Source organism: Phocoena phocoena, chromosome 7, assembly GCF_963924675.1.
Source record: "Phocoena phocoena chromosome 7, mPhoPho1.1, whole genome shotgun sequence".
Lineage (NCBI taxonomy): Eukaryota > Metazoa > Chordata > Mammalia > Artiodactyla > Phocoenidae > Phocoena > Phocoena phocoena.
The window spans coordinates 105,528,781-105,547,868 of NC_089225.1; the positions used below are offsets into that span (position 1 = coordinate 105,528,781).

The 19,088-nt window shown below is 40.2% G+C and overlaps 1 protein-coding gene across 1 annotated transcript in view; it reads right to left on the bottom strand.

Annotated features, from left to right (window-relative positions):
• The window catches only part of DNER (delta/notch like EGF repeat containing), a 321,771-nt gene that overhangs the window by 14,189 nt on the left and 288,494 nt on the right, over positions 1-19,088 (bottom strand). Inside the window, exon 11 of the mRNA XM_065880805.1 lies at positions 5,210-5,341. Within this exon, the coding sequence (XP_065736877.1) occupies positions 5,210-5,341 (132 nt within the window). The remainder of the gene's footprint in view (positions 1-5,209; positions 5,342-19,088) is intronic.

Sequence of the window (19,088 nt, forward strand, 5' to 3'; positions counted from 1 at the left end):
GGAGTGAAGTGGGGAGTCTCCATGGGGAGGAAGATTAATTAATTTTATTTTGTTTGTTTTCTTTTTTATTGAAGTATAATTGATTTACAATGTTGTGTTAGTTTCAGGTGTACAGCACAGTGATTCAGTTTTATGTATATATATGTGTGTGTGTATATATATATATATATGTACATATATATATTCTTTTTCAGATTCTTTTCCCTTATAGCTTATTACAAAATATTGAGTATAGTTCCCTGTGCTATAAAGTAGGTCCTTGTTGGTTATCTATTTTATATACAGCAGTGTGTGTATGTTAATCCCAAATTAGTTTTGTTTTTTAAAAATCCTGGTTTACACAAAAATGAGAACAAAAGATCCGAATCTATTTGTACGATAAGGACTGCTCATATAACATAACTGTTTGATGGGTTTCTTCAAGCATTATTAAATTCCATGCATTTTGGGAAGAAGAAGCCCCAGACATCCAACTGTGCTCCGTCCCTGGGTTCCTGGAGCTACCTGCACGAAGTCTCACAGCAACTCCTGTCACATACGAAGACCCACCCTTGGATGAGGAGAAGGCAAGAGCTGTTTCATTAATCTTTATATCCTGGGCACTATGCTTAACATCTGACAATAAGAGGGCCTTGGTTATTCATTGAATGCATAAATCCAAGATGCCCTGTTCCCCTATTTCTCAACTGCAGAATGTCATTAATTCAATAGTTTAACCATAGATTCAACTGCTCCGTATATAGAACTAGCCAACTCTCAGTCAGCAGGACTGTCTGTAACTCTAACTGTATAGACCTTAGAGCTCCAACACAAATGATACAAAACATTCCACTATGTAGAGAATTATAAGAATTTTGAATTTTAGACTTCGATTTTAGGAAGGCAAAAGTTTTATTAAAATCCTCCCCAAATTTTTTGATCAGTCCAAAGGTGGTTAAGAACAAGCGTCAGAATTAAAATTTCAGCAGGCTTGTTTTGTTAGTTTCTAGAACTTAGGGTTTGCATTCGTCTCAGAATATGTATAAAACATCACAGCTGGGCTTCCCTGGTGGCGCAGTGGTTGCGAGTCCGCCTGCCGACGCAGGGGAGACGGGTTCGTGCCCCGGTCCGGGAAGATCCCACATGCCGCAGAGCGGCTGGGCCCGTGAGCCATGGCCGCCGAGCCTGCGTGTCCGGAGCCTGTGCTCCGCAACGGGAGAGGCCACAGCAGTGAGAGGTCCACATACCGCAAAAAAACAAACAAAAAACACATCATAGCTACTTTCATGATCCTTTTAGGATAGTTCTGGATCAATGTTTTTGATGGTTTTGATAAGTACGTGTGGTCTGCTAGACTTCTGCTTCTTATTACTGATTGGGGGCCAGATAATAACTCTAAAGGGCAAATTTCTAAAAACTATCCATTATTAGGGTAAACGTTAGGAATGCGAGGCATGGAACCACTAAAATGGTGTTAATTTGCATGTAAATCCCATTGAGGTTTCTGAATCTAGTGTTGGCTGATGACAAAGTAGACTCATTTCCACATGCAGAGCCCTTTCTTCACTGGAATCTGCACGAACTCTTCAGCGTGTGTTTGCGAGTATCACACACGTATTCTATGAATTTCTGAATTTCTCTTTTCCACGTGCAATAGGAAACGCCTGCCTTATTATAATCTGTGCTTCCTGGCAGAGTATGACGCTACTTGGAGGGTGAATCCAACAATTTTAGGGCTGGAAGGAAGAAAACTAACCATTTTATTTAATCCTTCATTTTAGGGATGAAGAGACTGAGCTCCAGAGAGATAAAATGACCTTCCTCCTGCCTGGTGATTGGCTGGGTGGCAGGAGCAACCCAGATCCCTGTTCTTAAGAGCCGCACCCATTCTATTCACCAAATCCTGCCCCTTTAATCAGTTTAAGTTATGTTTATGCGAATACCTATTACAATGATTAGGACGATGCTGTAACAGAAAAGAAGTAATGCTAAATCATCTCCAAATGTTACAATTTTTAAGAACAAATGGGAGTAATGAAACACTGCTGATAAGGTGCTATGGTAGGCCAAATAATGGTCTCACAAAGATGGACACATACTATTCCCCAGAATCTTTGATTATGCTACCTTACACGGCAAAAGGAACTCTGCAGATGAGATTAAGCTGACGGTCTTGAGATGGATAGGTTATCCTAAATTACCTTCATGGGCCCAAAGTAATCACCGGAGCCCTTATAAGTGAAAGAGGGATATGAGAGATCTGGAGAAGGAAATGTGACAATGGAAGCAGGAGTCAGAGAGACGTGATTGCTGGCTTTGAAGATGGAGTAAGGGGCCACGAGCCAAGGAAGGTAGACAGCCTCTAGAAGTTGGAAAAGGCAAAGAAGAAGGTTCTTTAGAAACTCCAGAAGGAAGACAGTCATGTTATGTTTCAAGCCATGAAATCTGTGCTAATTCGTTGCAGCCGCAGTAGGAAACAAACACAGGTGGTCAGGGAAGGCATCTGAGAAGGTGACGTTCAAGCTGAGACCTAAAAGCTGAGAAGGAGACAGCTGTGCTAAAATCGCAAGGAAGAGAGCGCCAGGCATGGGGAACAGCACAGGCAAAGGCCCTGATGGCAGGAATGAATGGGACCTGCTCAAAGAAGGGAAAGGAGGACAATGTGACTAAAGTGTAGTGAACAAGAAAGGAGGGCAGGTGAATGGCCTCAGGAAGCAGAGGTCAGGCTGGTGGGAAGCCCCATTACTGCCTTTGACAACTTGGAGCCCACCATGCTATGGAGCTACATGGGCCGCAGTTCTCCCTCTTCTCTGCTTCATCTGAGCTTTCCTGTTGAGACTTACCAACCTGACCTTGTGTCATTCAGGCACCCTCCTCTTGGTTTCTAGCCACTTCAGAAGATCACAGATGTTCAGGGTTAGAAAGGAACCTCAGAGCCATAGGTCCCATGGCTCATACAGGACAGGAGACCTCTTATATCTTCTCTGCCCACTGACAGTCCAAACTCTGCTTCCACTTCTGCTTTGAATCCATTCCATTGATCCAGATCCATTTCTCTTGGCACTGGCCACCAGCTCCACCTGTGTGTTATCACAAACCTTATATGCTTATTCTCCATTCTTATGCTCAGGTCAAGGATGGAAGCATCCAACATGGGGACCCAGTAGAGCCTAATCTGTGATGACATTTATTTTAACACCTTTGGCTGAATGGAGGGGTGCAAATGAGATCATCAAATGGCAAGTGCTACTCTGGGCGAACAGAGAACCCAGGTGTGTGCTGAGATGTGTGATGGGTCCCAGCACACCCAGCTGCTCAGAGTGGCCTGTGCCCTCTGAAAAGTGCCAAAGGCTAGTGTTTGCCAGGAGTAGCTCATAGTATAAGGGCTACGGTGGCGCAGAAGGAAAGAGAAGCAGCAGCTAACACTTATTTAGTGCCTACTGCGTAGCAGAGATCTGCACTAATTTGCCTCCGTTAAGCCTCACAGCAACTTTTCTATCACCATTTTACAAGTGAGGAAGACAAGGCTGAGGTACATTTGTCCATGACGGAGCTAGACCACGAAGCCAACTTTTGTCCTTATTATTCCATCCTTGTATATCTTTTGCCTATCTTATCCATCACCAGAAGGAAGTAAAGCTAGATTTTTTTTTATAGTTATAAGATTTTACTTCAAAACTTCTTAAGGGCATCCCCTGTGTTCCTGACTTCTTCACACCGAGGATTTTAAAATTATACATAGATATTCCTCTGCCCCAAGGCGTGAAATCTGTCATTTCACAGAATTATCAGATTTTATAACGAAAACTGGTCCTATTTTACGGATAAGTACACTGAGACCCAGCACAACTAAATGTAGCCACACCGTAAGTGCCACAGCCGGGGCGAGAACCGAGGTCCTGTCGGCCCAAATCCGGGATCCTTGCCACCAACTGATCTCACCAGACTGGGCTTAACATCCTATACCTCCTTTAGTCTTAACATCCTGCATCAGTTCACAGCCCTGAGCATCTGTACCATTGGAATCCCTTTCCTTCCCTTTCTTCAACAATAGAGTGTTTCAGTTGGTCCTAAAACCTTTCTGTATAGGGGTACTTGGAAAGGACGAGCGGGAGACCTAAAAGGAATTACTCTCTTCCTCTCTCAAGTCCTGAGCCAAGATGAAAGACAAAGAGTGAGCAGACGGGAGCCCAAACGACACCTTCATTACTGGTCAAGTTGATGCTGAAGAATATGGTCCATATGTGTGGATAAGAAGGTTTCCTGTTACTGGCCATGCCCCACTTGAGACACACACCGAGAATTAGACAAGCCCGTGCAGTCATAGGCGGTGCTGGACCACCAGTGAGGGGCCTGTTCTTGAAACATGTACAGCGTGGAGGAGTAGAGGCAGCAGACAGGCCAGCCCAAGAGGCAGACAGACAGACAGGGCTGTGTACACTGAGCTGTCTCCTTCCAAACTCACACAGCAGATGAGCTGTCTTTGCCTGATGAAGGGTAAGAGAGTGGGCGAGAGGGCCCAGGAGGGAGATTTGATGACACAGCCCAACCCAACGACCCTGACTAATTTAAATGGGAAGAAAACACACTTCAACGCTGAGCTTTTAGCGATTTACAAAACAATGAAAACCCAATTCCAGGGCAGTTCTCATTTTCACCTCAGTCCTAGCAGATACATGATTTCAACATATAAAATCCCGATCCTGACATTGTCAAACTTCTGTGAGTCCATCTGTAGAGAACACCTCGCTCTAAGCAGCTCGAAGTATTTTCCAGAGTTTCTTTCATGCGCTCATCCTCACGGAACTTTTCTCCAGGCAATTGATGGAACCTAATACGTTTGAAGACACTTGAAGACAAAAAATGCGAAGTGAATTTACATTCTGTGTGGTTTTTTTTTAATGCTTTCAACACAAAGACTCTCTTTTCTGATGCGATTCTAATGCTTCTCTGCTAAGCACATTTTTGGCTGTCTTAGCAGCCGCGAACTCTGGATGACATCTGCATATTCTCATCCTGGTGGAAAGGCTGGATTCAGACTCAGGAAGGAGGGAAGCAGCATAACACAGTGAACCAAAGTCCTCAACTGGGATCCGGGAGGCACGGGGGTCTCAGGGTACCCCTTGGGCCTCACTGCCTCACCTGTGAGTGCTGTGGGGCTGGCGCATCCTCTTCTCATTGAATGAAAATGTAACGGTAAGTCACAGTGGCTGAGCGGCAGAATACTCACGGATTTCGCAGTTTGCTCCCACCCAGCCACGTGGGCAGTGGCATGTATAACCATTGGGCTGGTCCAGGCAGGTACCGGCGTGATGGCAGGGGTTACTGTCACATTCGTTGATGTCGATGTCACACTCTTCACCTAAGGAGATGAAGAAAAGCGGCAGTGAGCCAGGCTAGCTGCCCCAGCGGCTCTGTCCCCCGTCACTTCTCCAGCTCAGCAAAGATCTAAGGCTGGGGTCATGATCTCCTGCAATGCAGCCCAACTGGCTGTTTGTATAAAGTGCAGAACTCGCCCAGAATTCCAGACAAGGGATCCTTTACTTAAGTAAAGCTTAAAAAAGAAAAAGAAATGGCACCGGTAAAAAGAATCTCCTTTAATCTTTTGAATTCATTATCTGAAGCTGATTCCCATATCTGAATAAACCTTTTGAAGTTTATCGGAAAAACAAACTTGGGCTCCTGATTTTACTAAAGAAATATATTTTGTTTTGGATTTAGTCAGCTGAATCTTCTTATTTGTTTTTCTGAAACTCCGGAAAGCCAAAGAACTCACAGTTTATGGTTCTTTTCTTTTTGTAGCTAAGTGTTTGATTGTGTAAGCCTGGGCATTTGACTATTTTCTGGATAGTTCTAGGTCACAGACGTGTGCCTAGCCTGAGTCAATTATGAAAATGTACTCCTCTTTCCAAATCCCTGGAAATGCTTCTGGGAGGGATTGAAATGCTGAGGGAGAACATCAGGGCCCCCTAAGGAATGACAGTTGTGATGTCTGGGGTGAGTCCAGTCCTGAAATAATCTCCCCTGGGAAATGGTCCCCGAGGGAAGCTCACATCTGCTCCAGTCCGTCCGTCCTTCCCCCATAATGAAAACCGTGACCTGGGGCTCCTGACGCTGCTACACCCAACATTTGTGGGCATCCTTGATCCCCTCAGAGAAAGCCTAGTTTAAACTAACAAACCAGAACATGGGCTGATATCACTGTGGTCCAAAGACCAACTTACAAGAAATAGCTTGTTAGTAGAAGTTACACAAACGAAGCCATCTTTGTGTGATTTTAAAGCGTGTGTATGAGTCAATACAAAACGGGTACACCTCTTAAAGATATCACATCGAAGCTGAAGAGAGGATACTTCAAATTGAGGCAATCTTTCTTAAAAGTGTAAAACTGAGAAAAAGAAAACTTTAAATATACCTCCATTTGCTTAGATAAATGTAAAAAGTGATATATATATATTTTTTAAATTCCTAGCATTGCTATAGTCATCGACTAAAACAAAAGAGCAAAATCAAATATTCTGTCCATTTTCAAAGGCAATATTTCAGTGTACACTTGGGTAATTACTTCCAGGCTTACTTAATTAGTATTAAAGAGCTTTTCTGTCTGCCATTGGTTTACCTCGTGTTTATAAAACCACCATATGTCACTCACAGACCATTTTCGAGGCAGAATCTCAAACTAAAATGGTTCACGTCTGTTTCACTTCACACTTTTTTCATACCTGGCAGCGGACTGTTTTATTTTTAAAGTAAAATCTGTCAAATAAAACATTTACTACGTCTAGGTCCTACTAGATTGCTTATAATTCAGTAGTGTCTAAGCGAATTTGTTTCCTGCAATAAATATAGTCATTTATATCAATACGAAAGACATGAAATTGATTGCCTCTTACTAACCTCTTTCAAAGGTTTTCTGTCTATTAATGGGGCAATCACTCTGACTGGAAAAGGGCATAGACTAAACTATTACAAATGGCATTACACGGTAGACTAGTTGAAGAGACATATAAACAGGAACGTGCTGAGAAGCAATAAAAGGATGAACTCAAAGGCCTTGACAAATACACACATCAGTACTGCTTTCCATCCACTTAGGAAGACAAGCTTAATGGAGGTATTTACTAAACAATAGCTTTCTTTTCCTGGCAATCTGAATACTGCAAATTCTGAAATAAGATGCTCTGTTACCTTTTCAGCAATAGCTACAGAAATGGCCTGACTTCTCCCTACTTCTATAGCCTAGCAAAACTCAAAAGCCCCACCCTGCTTCAGAAGTTTAATGTCAGTGGCAAACCCTTTTAATTCCCTAAATTTTGGGCAGTTCTAGAGCTGTCAGTCCAGCCCACCCAGTCCTGCTCTGGTCCAGAGCTTCCCTAGGGATGTAAATGCCAAGTTCAAGTTCAGAGCAGCCCTAATACATGTTTTGGCTCTTAGACCTCTAAGTGGCTCTAATATAGTTGAGAGAAGTCTAAGATCCTCAGATTTATCTCTTCTTGGGACTCACTGGATTGGAAGGACTTGGTAGGAATAGAGAACGGCAGGAGAAAATAGGACGAACTTTTTCTGTAGACATTCATCAAATATCTAAGACCCAGGAACCAAAGAACCATGGCCCAGAGAGGGTCCCAAACCTATCCCAGTCTGGCTTTCATCACCACAGTGTTCTTAGAGCTATACTTGGGATTCAATGACATTAGTTTATGATAAAACTCCATGCCAGTCAGGAGCCCAAATAGCTAGCAGCTATTTCCACAGCATATGTGCTCTGGAGGAACCGTGGAGCAATGCACAGTTCACAGATACCTTTAGATTGACTCTGTTGGCCCATTTTACAAACTAACATGCCTACACTTCTATTTGAATCAGTTACCCCCAACTGGCTTGCAGCTGAGGACTTCACGGTGTCACATGCTGGTGGTGAGCATATGGGGTGATTCCGATGATGGGGCCACCCAAGGAAACTTCCAACCAGAAGACTTCCAAAGAGGATTGCTCTTCTCTGCCTCACGGTGCTCATGCACTTTGCAAGGTAACTGAAGGTTTATTAAGAATTATAGAGACTGGGCTTCCCTGGTGGCGCAGTGGTTGAGAGTCCGCCTGCCGATGCAGGGGACATGGGTTCGTGCCCCGGTCTGGGAAGATTCCACATGCCGCGGAGCGGCTGGGCCCGTGGGCCATGGCCGCTGAGCCTGCGCGTCCGGAGCCTGTCCTCCGCAACGGGAGAGGCCACAACAGTGAGAGGCCCGCGTAATGCATAAAAAAAAAAAAAAAAAAAAAAAAAAAGAATTATAGAGACTAATTTTGGTTTCATTTATGTTTCCCTGTATTAGGAGTATTATGTTCTTACATACATTTCAACACCTCACCATTCCATCTCCAAGCAATATGCATTCTAGTTAATTTTAGTAGAAGAGTTCTTAGTACATTATATCACCTTTCTCCACTCATAAATACTTAATAAATATAGTAAATAATAAAAAGTACTTAATAATACTTAATAATACTTAATAAATCTTTATGCTTTTGCTGGCTTAAGCCAGATGACTTTTTCGTTGAGTTGCTTACTTTTTTATTTGAGTGGGGAAAATCAGTTAATTTTGAATCACCGTTGTGCTTGAATAACATTTGTAAAGAGAATACAAAATGAAATTTCTACTTGACTAAGGCTGGAAATCAAAGTCTGAACTTTAAACCTTTTCCTATTGCTTTTCAATCTACTACTTTCTAAGAGGCAATCTGTATAGTAGGTATCAGCTTTGGTAATATTTATGCCAATTTACAAGTGTACAGTTTAATTCGGTATGCTTTCCTCAGATAAATTAAAATGAAAAAGATAAGTCAGAAGTCTCTGCTGTCAGTATATCCTTGGGTTAACAGAGCCCACACCAAATGATATCAATGAAAATCATTATAATCATAATACCTAGTATTAAATCTAAGCCTATTATGTGCCATGCACTGGAATGGGTAATGTAAGTATAACTCCTTCATACTTCACAAGCATTTTATTCTAGATGAAATGAATCTAATGATTTACTTGGAAGTTCTGCCACAATGGAGCAACTGGAACCTGTCTTGCCCTCCCACTGTAAGTAATTACACATGTGGACAAAATATATATTTAAAAAAACACTTTAAGACATTAGACAACAGGCAGTGCATGGCTGTGATTGCTAAGAGGAGACAAACGAACAGCTGAGTACCATAACCACTCTGGCATTCTAAATTCTGAACCAATTTAAAACACAATGGTTTCACTGAAATGTGGGGAGTAACTGGAATTTGTGGAGGCTGAGGTAGCTGTAATTTGTAGGACAGACCACTACAGAAGGTAGAGCCACTCAGAAAAGGAGCATCAGAGATATAATGCATCCCTGAGTTTGTTGCTGAATACTGTGTATGAGTAGGTTGGAACTCCACAGGCATGGCAAACAAGAGGAAAGATGAACAGTTCCCAAAGCTCACAGAGGACTGGGAAGTATTCAAACTCTCACAGGTTGGAATGCAGACATTTCATTGGCCACCCAGTGCATTATGGGAGGAAAAGGTCACACCTCAGTAGTAGGACATAACTATCCCTAAAGGCTACTAGAGACTCCAAAATACAAAAAAAAACCCTGAAAGGATCAATCAGGTCAGCAAGTAACTTACCTACCTGCCGCAAAAAAGGCCAGCACTTTTAAAAGATATCCAATCACTCAACAACTTAACTCACAATGACCAGCATTCAAACAAAAAAATATCAGATGTACAAAAAAAAAAGCAAGAACATGGGACCTATAACCAGAAGGAAAATCAGTCAAAAGACAGAGGTCCAGAAGTAACAGATGATGGTGAGTAAACAAGACATTTGTTCAAAATGTGAAGGAAAACATGGGGAAAATGAGGATAAAAATGGAAGATATTAAAAAAAAACCAAATGGAATTTCTAGATGTGAAAAATTCAATATTGTCAAAGATAATATTAAAAGAGAGAGAGAGAGAAAACTACAGACGAATATCCCTCATGAATACAGACACAAAAACTCTGAACAAAATATTAGAGGCCAGGATTCAGCAATATATAAAAAGAATTATACACTATGACCAAGTGGGTTTTATTCCAGCAAGGCAAGACTAATTCAATATTTGAAAATTGATCAATATAATCCATCATAATAATATGTTAAAGAAGAAAAATCATATACTGATATCAATTGACGCAGAAAAAGCACCTGGCAAAATTCAACACCCATTCATAACTAAAGCTATCAGCAAGCAAGGAATGGAGAGTAACTTCCTCAATTTGATTTAAAAAAAAATCTAAAAATCCCTATATAGCTAACATTATACTTAATGGTGAAAGACTGAATGCTTTTCCCCTATGACTGGGAACAAAGCAAGGATGTCTGCTATCACCACTCTTACTCAAACTAGTGTGAGGAGTTCTAGCCAATGTAATAAGACAATAAAAGGAAATGAAACTTATACATATCAGAAAGGAAGAAATAAAACTGTCCCTAATTTCAGAAGACATACCTACCTATGCATAAAATCACAAGGAATCTACCCCCCCAGAATCCTAAAACTAGTAAGTTCATCAAAGTCAGAGGATACAAGATAAACATACAAAAATCAGTTGTATATCTACACACTAGCATTGAACATGTGCACACCAAACTGCAATTCTATTTGTAATCACTCAAAAAGAGAGAAATATTTAGTTGTACATGTATAGGAGTTACATGCTGAAAACTACAAAATGCTGATGAAGAAATCAAAGATCTAAATAAATGGAGTGTCATACTGTGTTCATGGACTAGAAGACTCCAAATAGTAAAGATATCAATTCTTCCCAAATTAATATACAGGTTTAATACAATTCTTATTAATACCTCATCAAAATCTTTTGTAAATATAGACAAGATTATTCTAAAATTTATATGGAAAAGCAAAGACACTAGTATAGGTGAAACAGTGTTGAAAGAAAAAGAGTAATTGAGAAGAATCATTCTGCCTGATTTCAATAGTTATTACATAACTGCAGCAATCAAGACTGAGTAGTATTGACAGAGGAACAGATACATAGATCAATGAAAAACAATACAGAATCCAACCAGACCCACACAAATATGGCCAACTGATTTTTGACAAAGGTTTAAAAGCAATTCAATGAAGGAAAGATAGCCTTTTCAACAAATGGTGCTTGAGAAACTGTACTTCTATAGGAAAAACAAAAACAAAACCACTCTAGTTGGAAGGTCCCAGGAAAGAATGCAGACTGTGAGCCAAAGCAATCTTGAGAAAGAAAAACAGAGTTGGAAGAATCAGGCTCCCTGACTTCAGACTATACTATAAAGCTACAGTAATCAAGACAGTATGGTACTGGCACAAAAACAGAAATATAGATCAATGGAGCAGGATAGAAAGCCCAGAGATAAAACCATGCACCTATGGTCAACTTATCTATGACAAAGGAGGCAAGGATATACAATGGAGAAAAGCCAGTCTCTTCAATAAGTGGTGCTGGGAAGACTGGACAGCTACATGTAAAAGAATGAAATTAGAACACTCCCTAACACCATACAGAAAAATAAACTCAAAATGGATTAAACATCTAAATGTAAGACCAGACACTATAAAACTCTTAGAGGAAAACATAGGCAGAGGACCCTATGACATAAATCTCAGCAGATCCTTTTGGACCCACCTCCTAGAGAAATGGAAATAAAAACAAAAAAAAACAAATGGGACCTAATGAAACTTAAAAGCTTTTGCACAGCAAAGGAAACCGTAAACAAGACAAAAAGACAAATCTCACGATGGAAGAAAATATTTGCAAACGAAGCAACTGGCAAAGGATTAATCTCCAAAATATACAAGCAGCTCATGCAGCTCAATATCAAAAAAACAAACAACCCAATCCAAAAATGGTTGGGAGACCTAAATAGACATTTCTCCAGAGAAGACATAAAGATTGCCAGCAAACACATGAAAAACTGTTCAACATCACTAATCATTAGAGAAATGCAAAGCAAAACCACAATGAGGTATCACCTCACACCAGTCAGAATGGTCATCATCAAAAAATCTAAATGCTGGAGAGGGTGTGGAGAACAGGGAACCCTCCTGCACTGTTGGTGGGAATGTAAATTGATACAGCCACTATGGAGAACAGTAAGGAGGTTCCTTAGAAAACTAAAAACAGAACTATCATATGAGCCAGCAATCCCGCTACTGGGCATATACCCTGAGAAAACCATAATTCAAAAAGATACATGTACCACAATGTTCATTACAGCACTCTTTACAATAGCCAGGACATGGAAGCAACCTAAGTGTCCATCGACAGATGAATGGATAAAGAAGATGTGGTACATATATACAATGGAATATTACTCAGCCATGAAAAGAAACGAAACTGAGTTATTTGTAATGAGGTGGATGGACTTAGAGCCTGTCATATAGAGTGAAGTAAGTCAGAAAGAGAAAAACAAATACCGTATGCTAACGCATATACAAGGAATCTAAAAAAACAGTACTGATGAACCTAGTGGCAGGGCAGGAATAAAGACGCAGAGGTAGAGAACGGACTTGAGGACACAGAGGGGGAAGGGGAAGCTGGGACAAAGTGAGAGAGTATCGTTGACATATATAACCTACCAAATGTAAAATGGATGGCTAGTGGGAAGCTTGCATAGCACAGGGAGATCAGCTCGGTGCTTTGAGACGACCTAGAGGGGTGGGATAGGGAGGGTGGGAGGGAGGCTCAAGAGGGAGGGGATATGGGGATATATGTGTACATATAGCTGATTTACTTTGTTGTACATCAAGAACTAACACAACAGTGTAAAGCAATTATACTCCAATAAAGATGTAAAATTTTTAAAAAAATGGATGCAGACTGTGAAAAAATAATCTAACAGTACTTACAAATGTATGAAACAACCTCACTGCTGGGTGCAGGGCAGTGCTGACCTAAGTGACTTTGGAACGAGTAGAGTTGGTAGGACTGAAGGCCGAAAGATGTATACACCAGCACTGTAGTCTAGTTTATAAAGTTGCTTCCCATAAGGATACAAGTTATGAATTCTGATACTGCTCTACATGTATATAGGAATTAAGCAAGTAAGTAAAAGGATGTTGGATGGTAGGAGCCAGGAATCTTGTTGTTGGTGTGGGAATTTACAGATAAACAGGAGAGAAGGCTGGAATGATACATGTAATAATGGAACAGAGTTGGAAAATTTAGTATAAATTCATGTTTAGCTTTATTTAGATATAGATGGTTACATATGGCAATATTTATAGACACATGGGTTAGTATACACACACATTCCCTTGCTATGGCAGCTGAGAGGATCTAGGAGCAATGACATCCCATGAACAATGAGCATAGCTAGTGCCCAGATCTTGGTTTCCAGTATCATTCTCCAATAAAAAGAACCAAGTCTCCTTGAAGAGATGGCTGATTCAAGACTGGAGCAGGAAATACACAAGATAAGACTGGAGCTTCTTGCAGTGCCAGAAAGCATGTAAGTGTTCATACACACACACACACACACACACACACACTCTCCACCAACAATGGGGTATGTCAAAGGGACACAGAAACCCAAATGAAAGAACTCTCAGTGTCCAAATCTGGAACATTTTGAGCCACAAAATAAATAAAAATATGTTGGATTATAACTCAAAGTATAAAATAAATATCCACAAGTCCACAGTGATATAAATAAATGATCAAATAAGTGGGGGAAAACAGACAAATCTCTCCTACAGAAGAATTTCACATAGTTTACGTAGCTACTCTACCCTCAAAGCGGGAAAGAAAAACTCCCGATTCCTTAAGTGTGGTCCACACATAGTAACCTTCTTTCAAAGAGTAAAGTATGCAAAGAGGGGAAAAGAGTAACATTATAGGGGAAAATCTTGATAAACACTTCCTCAGGTGATTACGATCAACATCAATGATCAGAAATCATACTTATAGTATGTAGCCTTGATATGATGGGGTACGATTAGAAAACGGACAAAGGACATGAAGAGACGTTTCGCCAAAGAGGATGTACAGATGTCGAATAATCACATGAAAAGACGTCCAATATCATTTACAATTAGGGAAATTCAAATCAAAACCACAAGATATCACTAAACACATTATCAAAATGGCTAAAATTAAAAATGAAGGCAACACAAAATGCTGGCAAGTATAGAGAGAAACTGGATCACTATACATTGTTGATGGGAAGGGAAAATGGTTAAGCCACTCTGGAAACATTCTGGCATAGTTTGGAAAACTAAACATCAACTACCATATGACCCAGCATTTGAACTCCTGGGCAACTGTTCCAGAAAAAATAAAAACTTATATTCACACAAAAACCTGTAAATGAAGGTTTACAGCAGCTTTCTTCATAATAGCTCAAAATTGGAAAGAACCCAGATTTCTTTCAACAGGGGGATAGTTAAACAAACTGTGGTATATTCATATCGTGGAACGCAGCTTAGCAATAAAAAGGAAGAAACTTGATACACATGATGATCTGGATGAATCTCCAGAGAATTATGCTAAGCGAAAAAACCACAAAAGGTTACATGCTATATGATTCCATTTACAAAACATTCTTGGAATACCAAAATTATAAAGATGCAGAACAGATTAGTGGTTTCCAGGGATTAAGAGGAAAGCTTCCTGTGGTGGAGGAGAAATGGGTGTGGCTATAAAAGGGAAGCATGAGGAATCCTTGTGATGAAAATGTTCTGCATCTCGACTGTATCAATGTTAGCATCCTGGGTGTGATATTGTACTATAGTTGTACAGCGTGTTACCATTGGGGTAAGTGGTTAAACGGTATACTGGATCCCTCTGTGTGACTTCTTAAGATAGCTTATGAAGTCTGAAGTTTCAATTATCTCAAAATAAAAAGTTTGATTTTGAAAAAACAGCCAAAGGAAGAAAAAGACATATACACAGTCAACAGTTTCCTTAAAAATGTGCTAATGAATTCCATTAGCTAGGATGTTAGGATAACTGGATACTCATATGGGGAAAAAAGTAAACTTCCATCCTTAAGTCACACCATACACACACAAAAAAATTAACTCAAAACCTAAACCTAAAGGCAAAATCTATTTTAAAAAATGCTAGAAGAAAACATTGGATAAAGTGTCATCATCATAAGGTAGGCAAAGAAAGAACAAACTAAAAAAGAAAAAAATTGATAAATCAGAGATCACCAAAAATAAAAGCACTTGCTCCCCACAAAAATGCCATTAAGAATGCATGGATGTCCTGCTGGGAAAAAAAAAAAAAAAAGAATGGATGAGCGAAATGTTTATCTGACAAAGGATTTATATCTAGAATATGTAAATAATTCTTACACCTCAGTAATATGGCAAAAATCCAATTTTTTAAAAAAATGGGCAGAAGATTTGAAAAGACCCTTCCCAAGGTAAGACATATGAATGGTCAATAATTACATGACAGATGCTCAACATCAAAGAAATGCAAATTAAAAATCTCAGTGAGAATAAAACATTGATGGCATTTGCCCATGAAAATGAGCTGGAAATTGTAGAACACTCTCTTGTGAACTAAAGGACAAATATTGAAAAGTAGCTGAGTTAGAAAACAGAGGGGAAATATAACATTATTTGACTTTTAATAATGCATATAGACTTTCTGCTATGGTGAGAGAGCAATGGGTCACTGATGTCCCGTTTGGACTACTGTTCTAGTGGCCATGGCAACGGGCCTGAAAGAACTTCGGGCTTCCCTGTTGGAGTACAGTAATCTCCAGCCTATGATTTCAGGTAGAAACAAAGCAAGTCCTGGAGAATTCATGTTGCGTGAGGGCATCCTTTCTTTCCCTCTACTAGTCCTGCCTGAGCCAAGTAATTCTAGGTGGCAGAATTATAAAGCCTCAGAGACAAGAGTGGACACAAAATAAGTTAAAAACTGAAAAATGGACAGGATGCAGGCCAGGTCTTAAGGGGACAGCTGTGTAGAAGGCCCGCAGGGGTTGAAGAGAGGGAACCTCTCTGGGTCCAGATGACCGGAGGGAGTGTATTTTCAAGGAGAAGCCTAAATTCATCAAGGAAGGGCAGAGCTCCCCACATACCTCCTCCCAGAGTTAGTCTGCTGGCCTGAGAGTGAAGTGTCTTGAGCCAACTGAAAAAGCCAGTCTCAAAAGGTAAATGTGACACTGGATGGCCTGTCTAATTAGATAACAATGAGTTGCATAATTCGCTCCACTCAGTCAAATTAGGGAGCTTTTGAGCACGTAATAGTTGGCCAAGAGTAAATTTTGCTAAACCTCAGTTATAATGAAAGAGGATTTAGTTCCAAGGTAGCGACTCAAAGAGCAGAGGCACCATGATTCCTTACATGATGAGAGCTAACTTTTTATCAGTCCCTCCCCTGGAATGCTAGTTCTCAGAATAGGTTCTTTTTTAAGGGAAAAAAAAAAAAGTTATATGATCAAATATATTTGGAAATAAACAAAGGCAAACAAGATTCTTGACTGTAAGTGCCTCTAATACGTGGGCCTTCTTTATAAACCTCCACATGGCAGGTAGCAAGTCCCCAATTTTGGGGGGCACAGTTTTTCCATGGAGTATCTCATCTGATCAGTGTTCTGTAGAACACATTAATAGTGCAGCTCTCCTAACAACCTTATGAAATAGTCTGTGGTCCCCTGCAGTTTGAAAAATTAACAGGGCTGACTAGAGACAGGCATTTGTTGTTGTCAAAGCCCAGTCAGAGTGACGTTTGAACCTCCTTCAACTGGAAGAGTCCTACCGCACCCTGCGATCAGGGTAAGGACCCTGAACAAAAGCCTAGGGGTAGACTTTCCAGCTACAGCATGTGTATGGGGGGCAGGGGAGGGACAGGGGATTGCGAGGCAGGAGGTCCGGGGCAAGAACCTCACTGAGAAGAGCCTGACATGGGTGTTCAAGAATCAAACAGCAATGGGGGTGCCCAGGAAAAGCCTGGAAAGACCAGATGGGGCCAGACCTCCCAGGTCTTGATGATCAGGTTAAGGGCTTTGCTTTTCTTCTTAAAGACAATGAAATGCCAGTAGGTGATTTTAAGTAGGGAGAGACAAGATTAGATTTTAATTTAAAAGGTCTCTTCAGTGTGGCAAATGTTTAGGGGTGAAGGGGAATGGGTGTGGGGACACCTTGCACTAGTGCAGGTGGAGGTGCAGGCAGCCTGGTGTTGGCTCTAGGAAGAAGCGAGAGGATCTAGAGGTTTCTAGGACTTGGTGGTTGGATGCAGGTAAGGAGGAAGAAGAGGAGGCATCAAAATGATGCCTCAGTTTCCATCCAGAACAGTAATATCATTTAATGAGCTGGAAAATATTTAAAGAAAGAAAGGAGAAGAAAATATATGAGTCTGAGGTGTCTCTGAGGGACATCCAAAAGTGAATGCTGAGTAGGCAGTTGGAGATTTGCTAAATATTCTAGAGAAAAGATTATATTTTATCTCCCATAAGATGCCAGGATACATTTCAAATGTATTAAATATTTGCATGACCAAAATTAACTCATACATAATTAGAAAAATATGAGTATATTTATAAAATCTTGATACCTAGGGTCTTTCTAGCATGAAACAAGAAATCAAAAGAAAATATTAAGATGTAATCGTATATAGCTAGTGGGAAGCAGCCGCACAACACAGGGAGATCAGCTCGGTGCTTTGTGACCACCTAGAGGGGTGGGACAGGGAGGGTGGAAGGGAAATGCAAGACGGAGGGGATATGGGGATATGTGTATACATATAGCTGATTCACTTTGTTATACAGCAGAAACTAACACAACATTGTAAAGCAATTATACTCCAATAAAGATGTTAAAAAAAAAAAAGAACAAATGAGATTTGCATTTCTTACTTCAGTGGTTTGGCTGAAGACCATTTTCTTTCCTGTTAAAGGGAATGCATATGTGCAAAATAAAATTAAAATACGATATACAGAATAAAATATATACATTTAAAAGACAAATGACATTGGAAAAATATTTGCACCCTATTCAGGGCTGAAGAGAAATAGGCACTGGGTATTTTCAAAGACCAGGTAGAGTAATGCTTGAACCTAGTTCAGTTGGAAGAGTCCTATGTAATCAAATGTAATATAGTCAAATGTAATATACTTAATATACAGGACGATTTCAAATCAAGAATAAAGATTAACGTGAACGATCTGGTAGAAAAGCAAGCCAAGGATAGGAATAGGGAGTTCAAGAAGAAACACAAATGACTATAAATATATTTTAAAAGTATTTAATCTCACTAGGAATCAAAGACTTACAAATTAAAACAACACAAATAGCATATAAAGCCACTAGAATGACGATTCTCAGTATGTGTGTGAGAACAAGGAAATAAAAGCTCCTTTGCACTATGGGTAGGAGTCAATACTGGTGCAAGGTATTTTCCTGGAGAGCCAATATGGAAATAAGTATGAATTCTCCTGGACCCTGGGATTCCACTCCTAAGAAATTAGCTCAAAGAAATACTCATACAAGTTCACAAAGATGTACATGCAAGAACATTCAATGCAATGTTGTTTATAATAGGAAAAAGCTCCCAACTTCCCAGAGGTTGAATTGAGGATGGGTTAAAAAAATCCTGATGTATCATGTAACGCAGCAGTCCCCAAGCTTTTTGGCACCAGGGACCGGTTTCATGGAAGACAATTTTTCCATAGCCTGGGGGGATGGGAGGGCCGGGGGTGGGGCGGTGGGGGGTGATTCAGGCAGTAATGCAAGCGATGAGGAAAGGCAGATGAAGCTTCGCTTGCTTGCTCGCCGTCCCAGGGGTTGGGGACCCCTGATGTAATGGATGACAGGACAGCCAGTAAAAATGATAAAACAGAAGTATATACCTTAATGTGAAAACACGTTTATGAAATACACATATTTTTAAATTAAAAGTAGATTGCAATATAGTGTGAACAGTATGATTCCTTTTATGTTCAAATATATGCATTTACACTATACACTACATATTATACACACATAGACCTTCAGGAAAATCCCTGGATATATGTATCAAAATGTCAACAATGGTTGTCTCCTAGTTGTGCATTTTTTTTTTAATTTATTTATTTATTTTTGGCTGT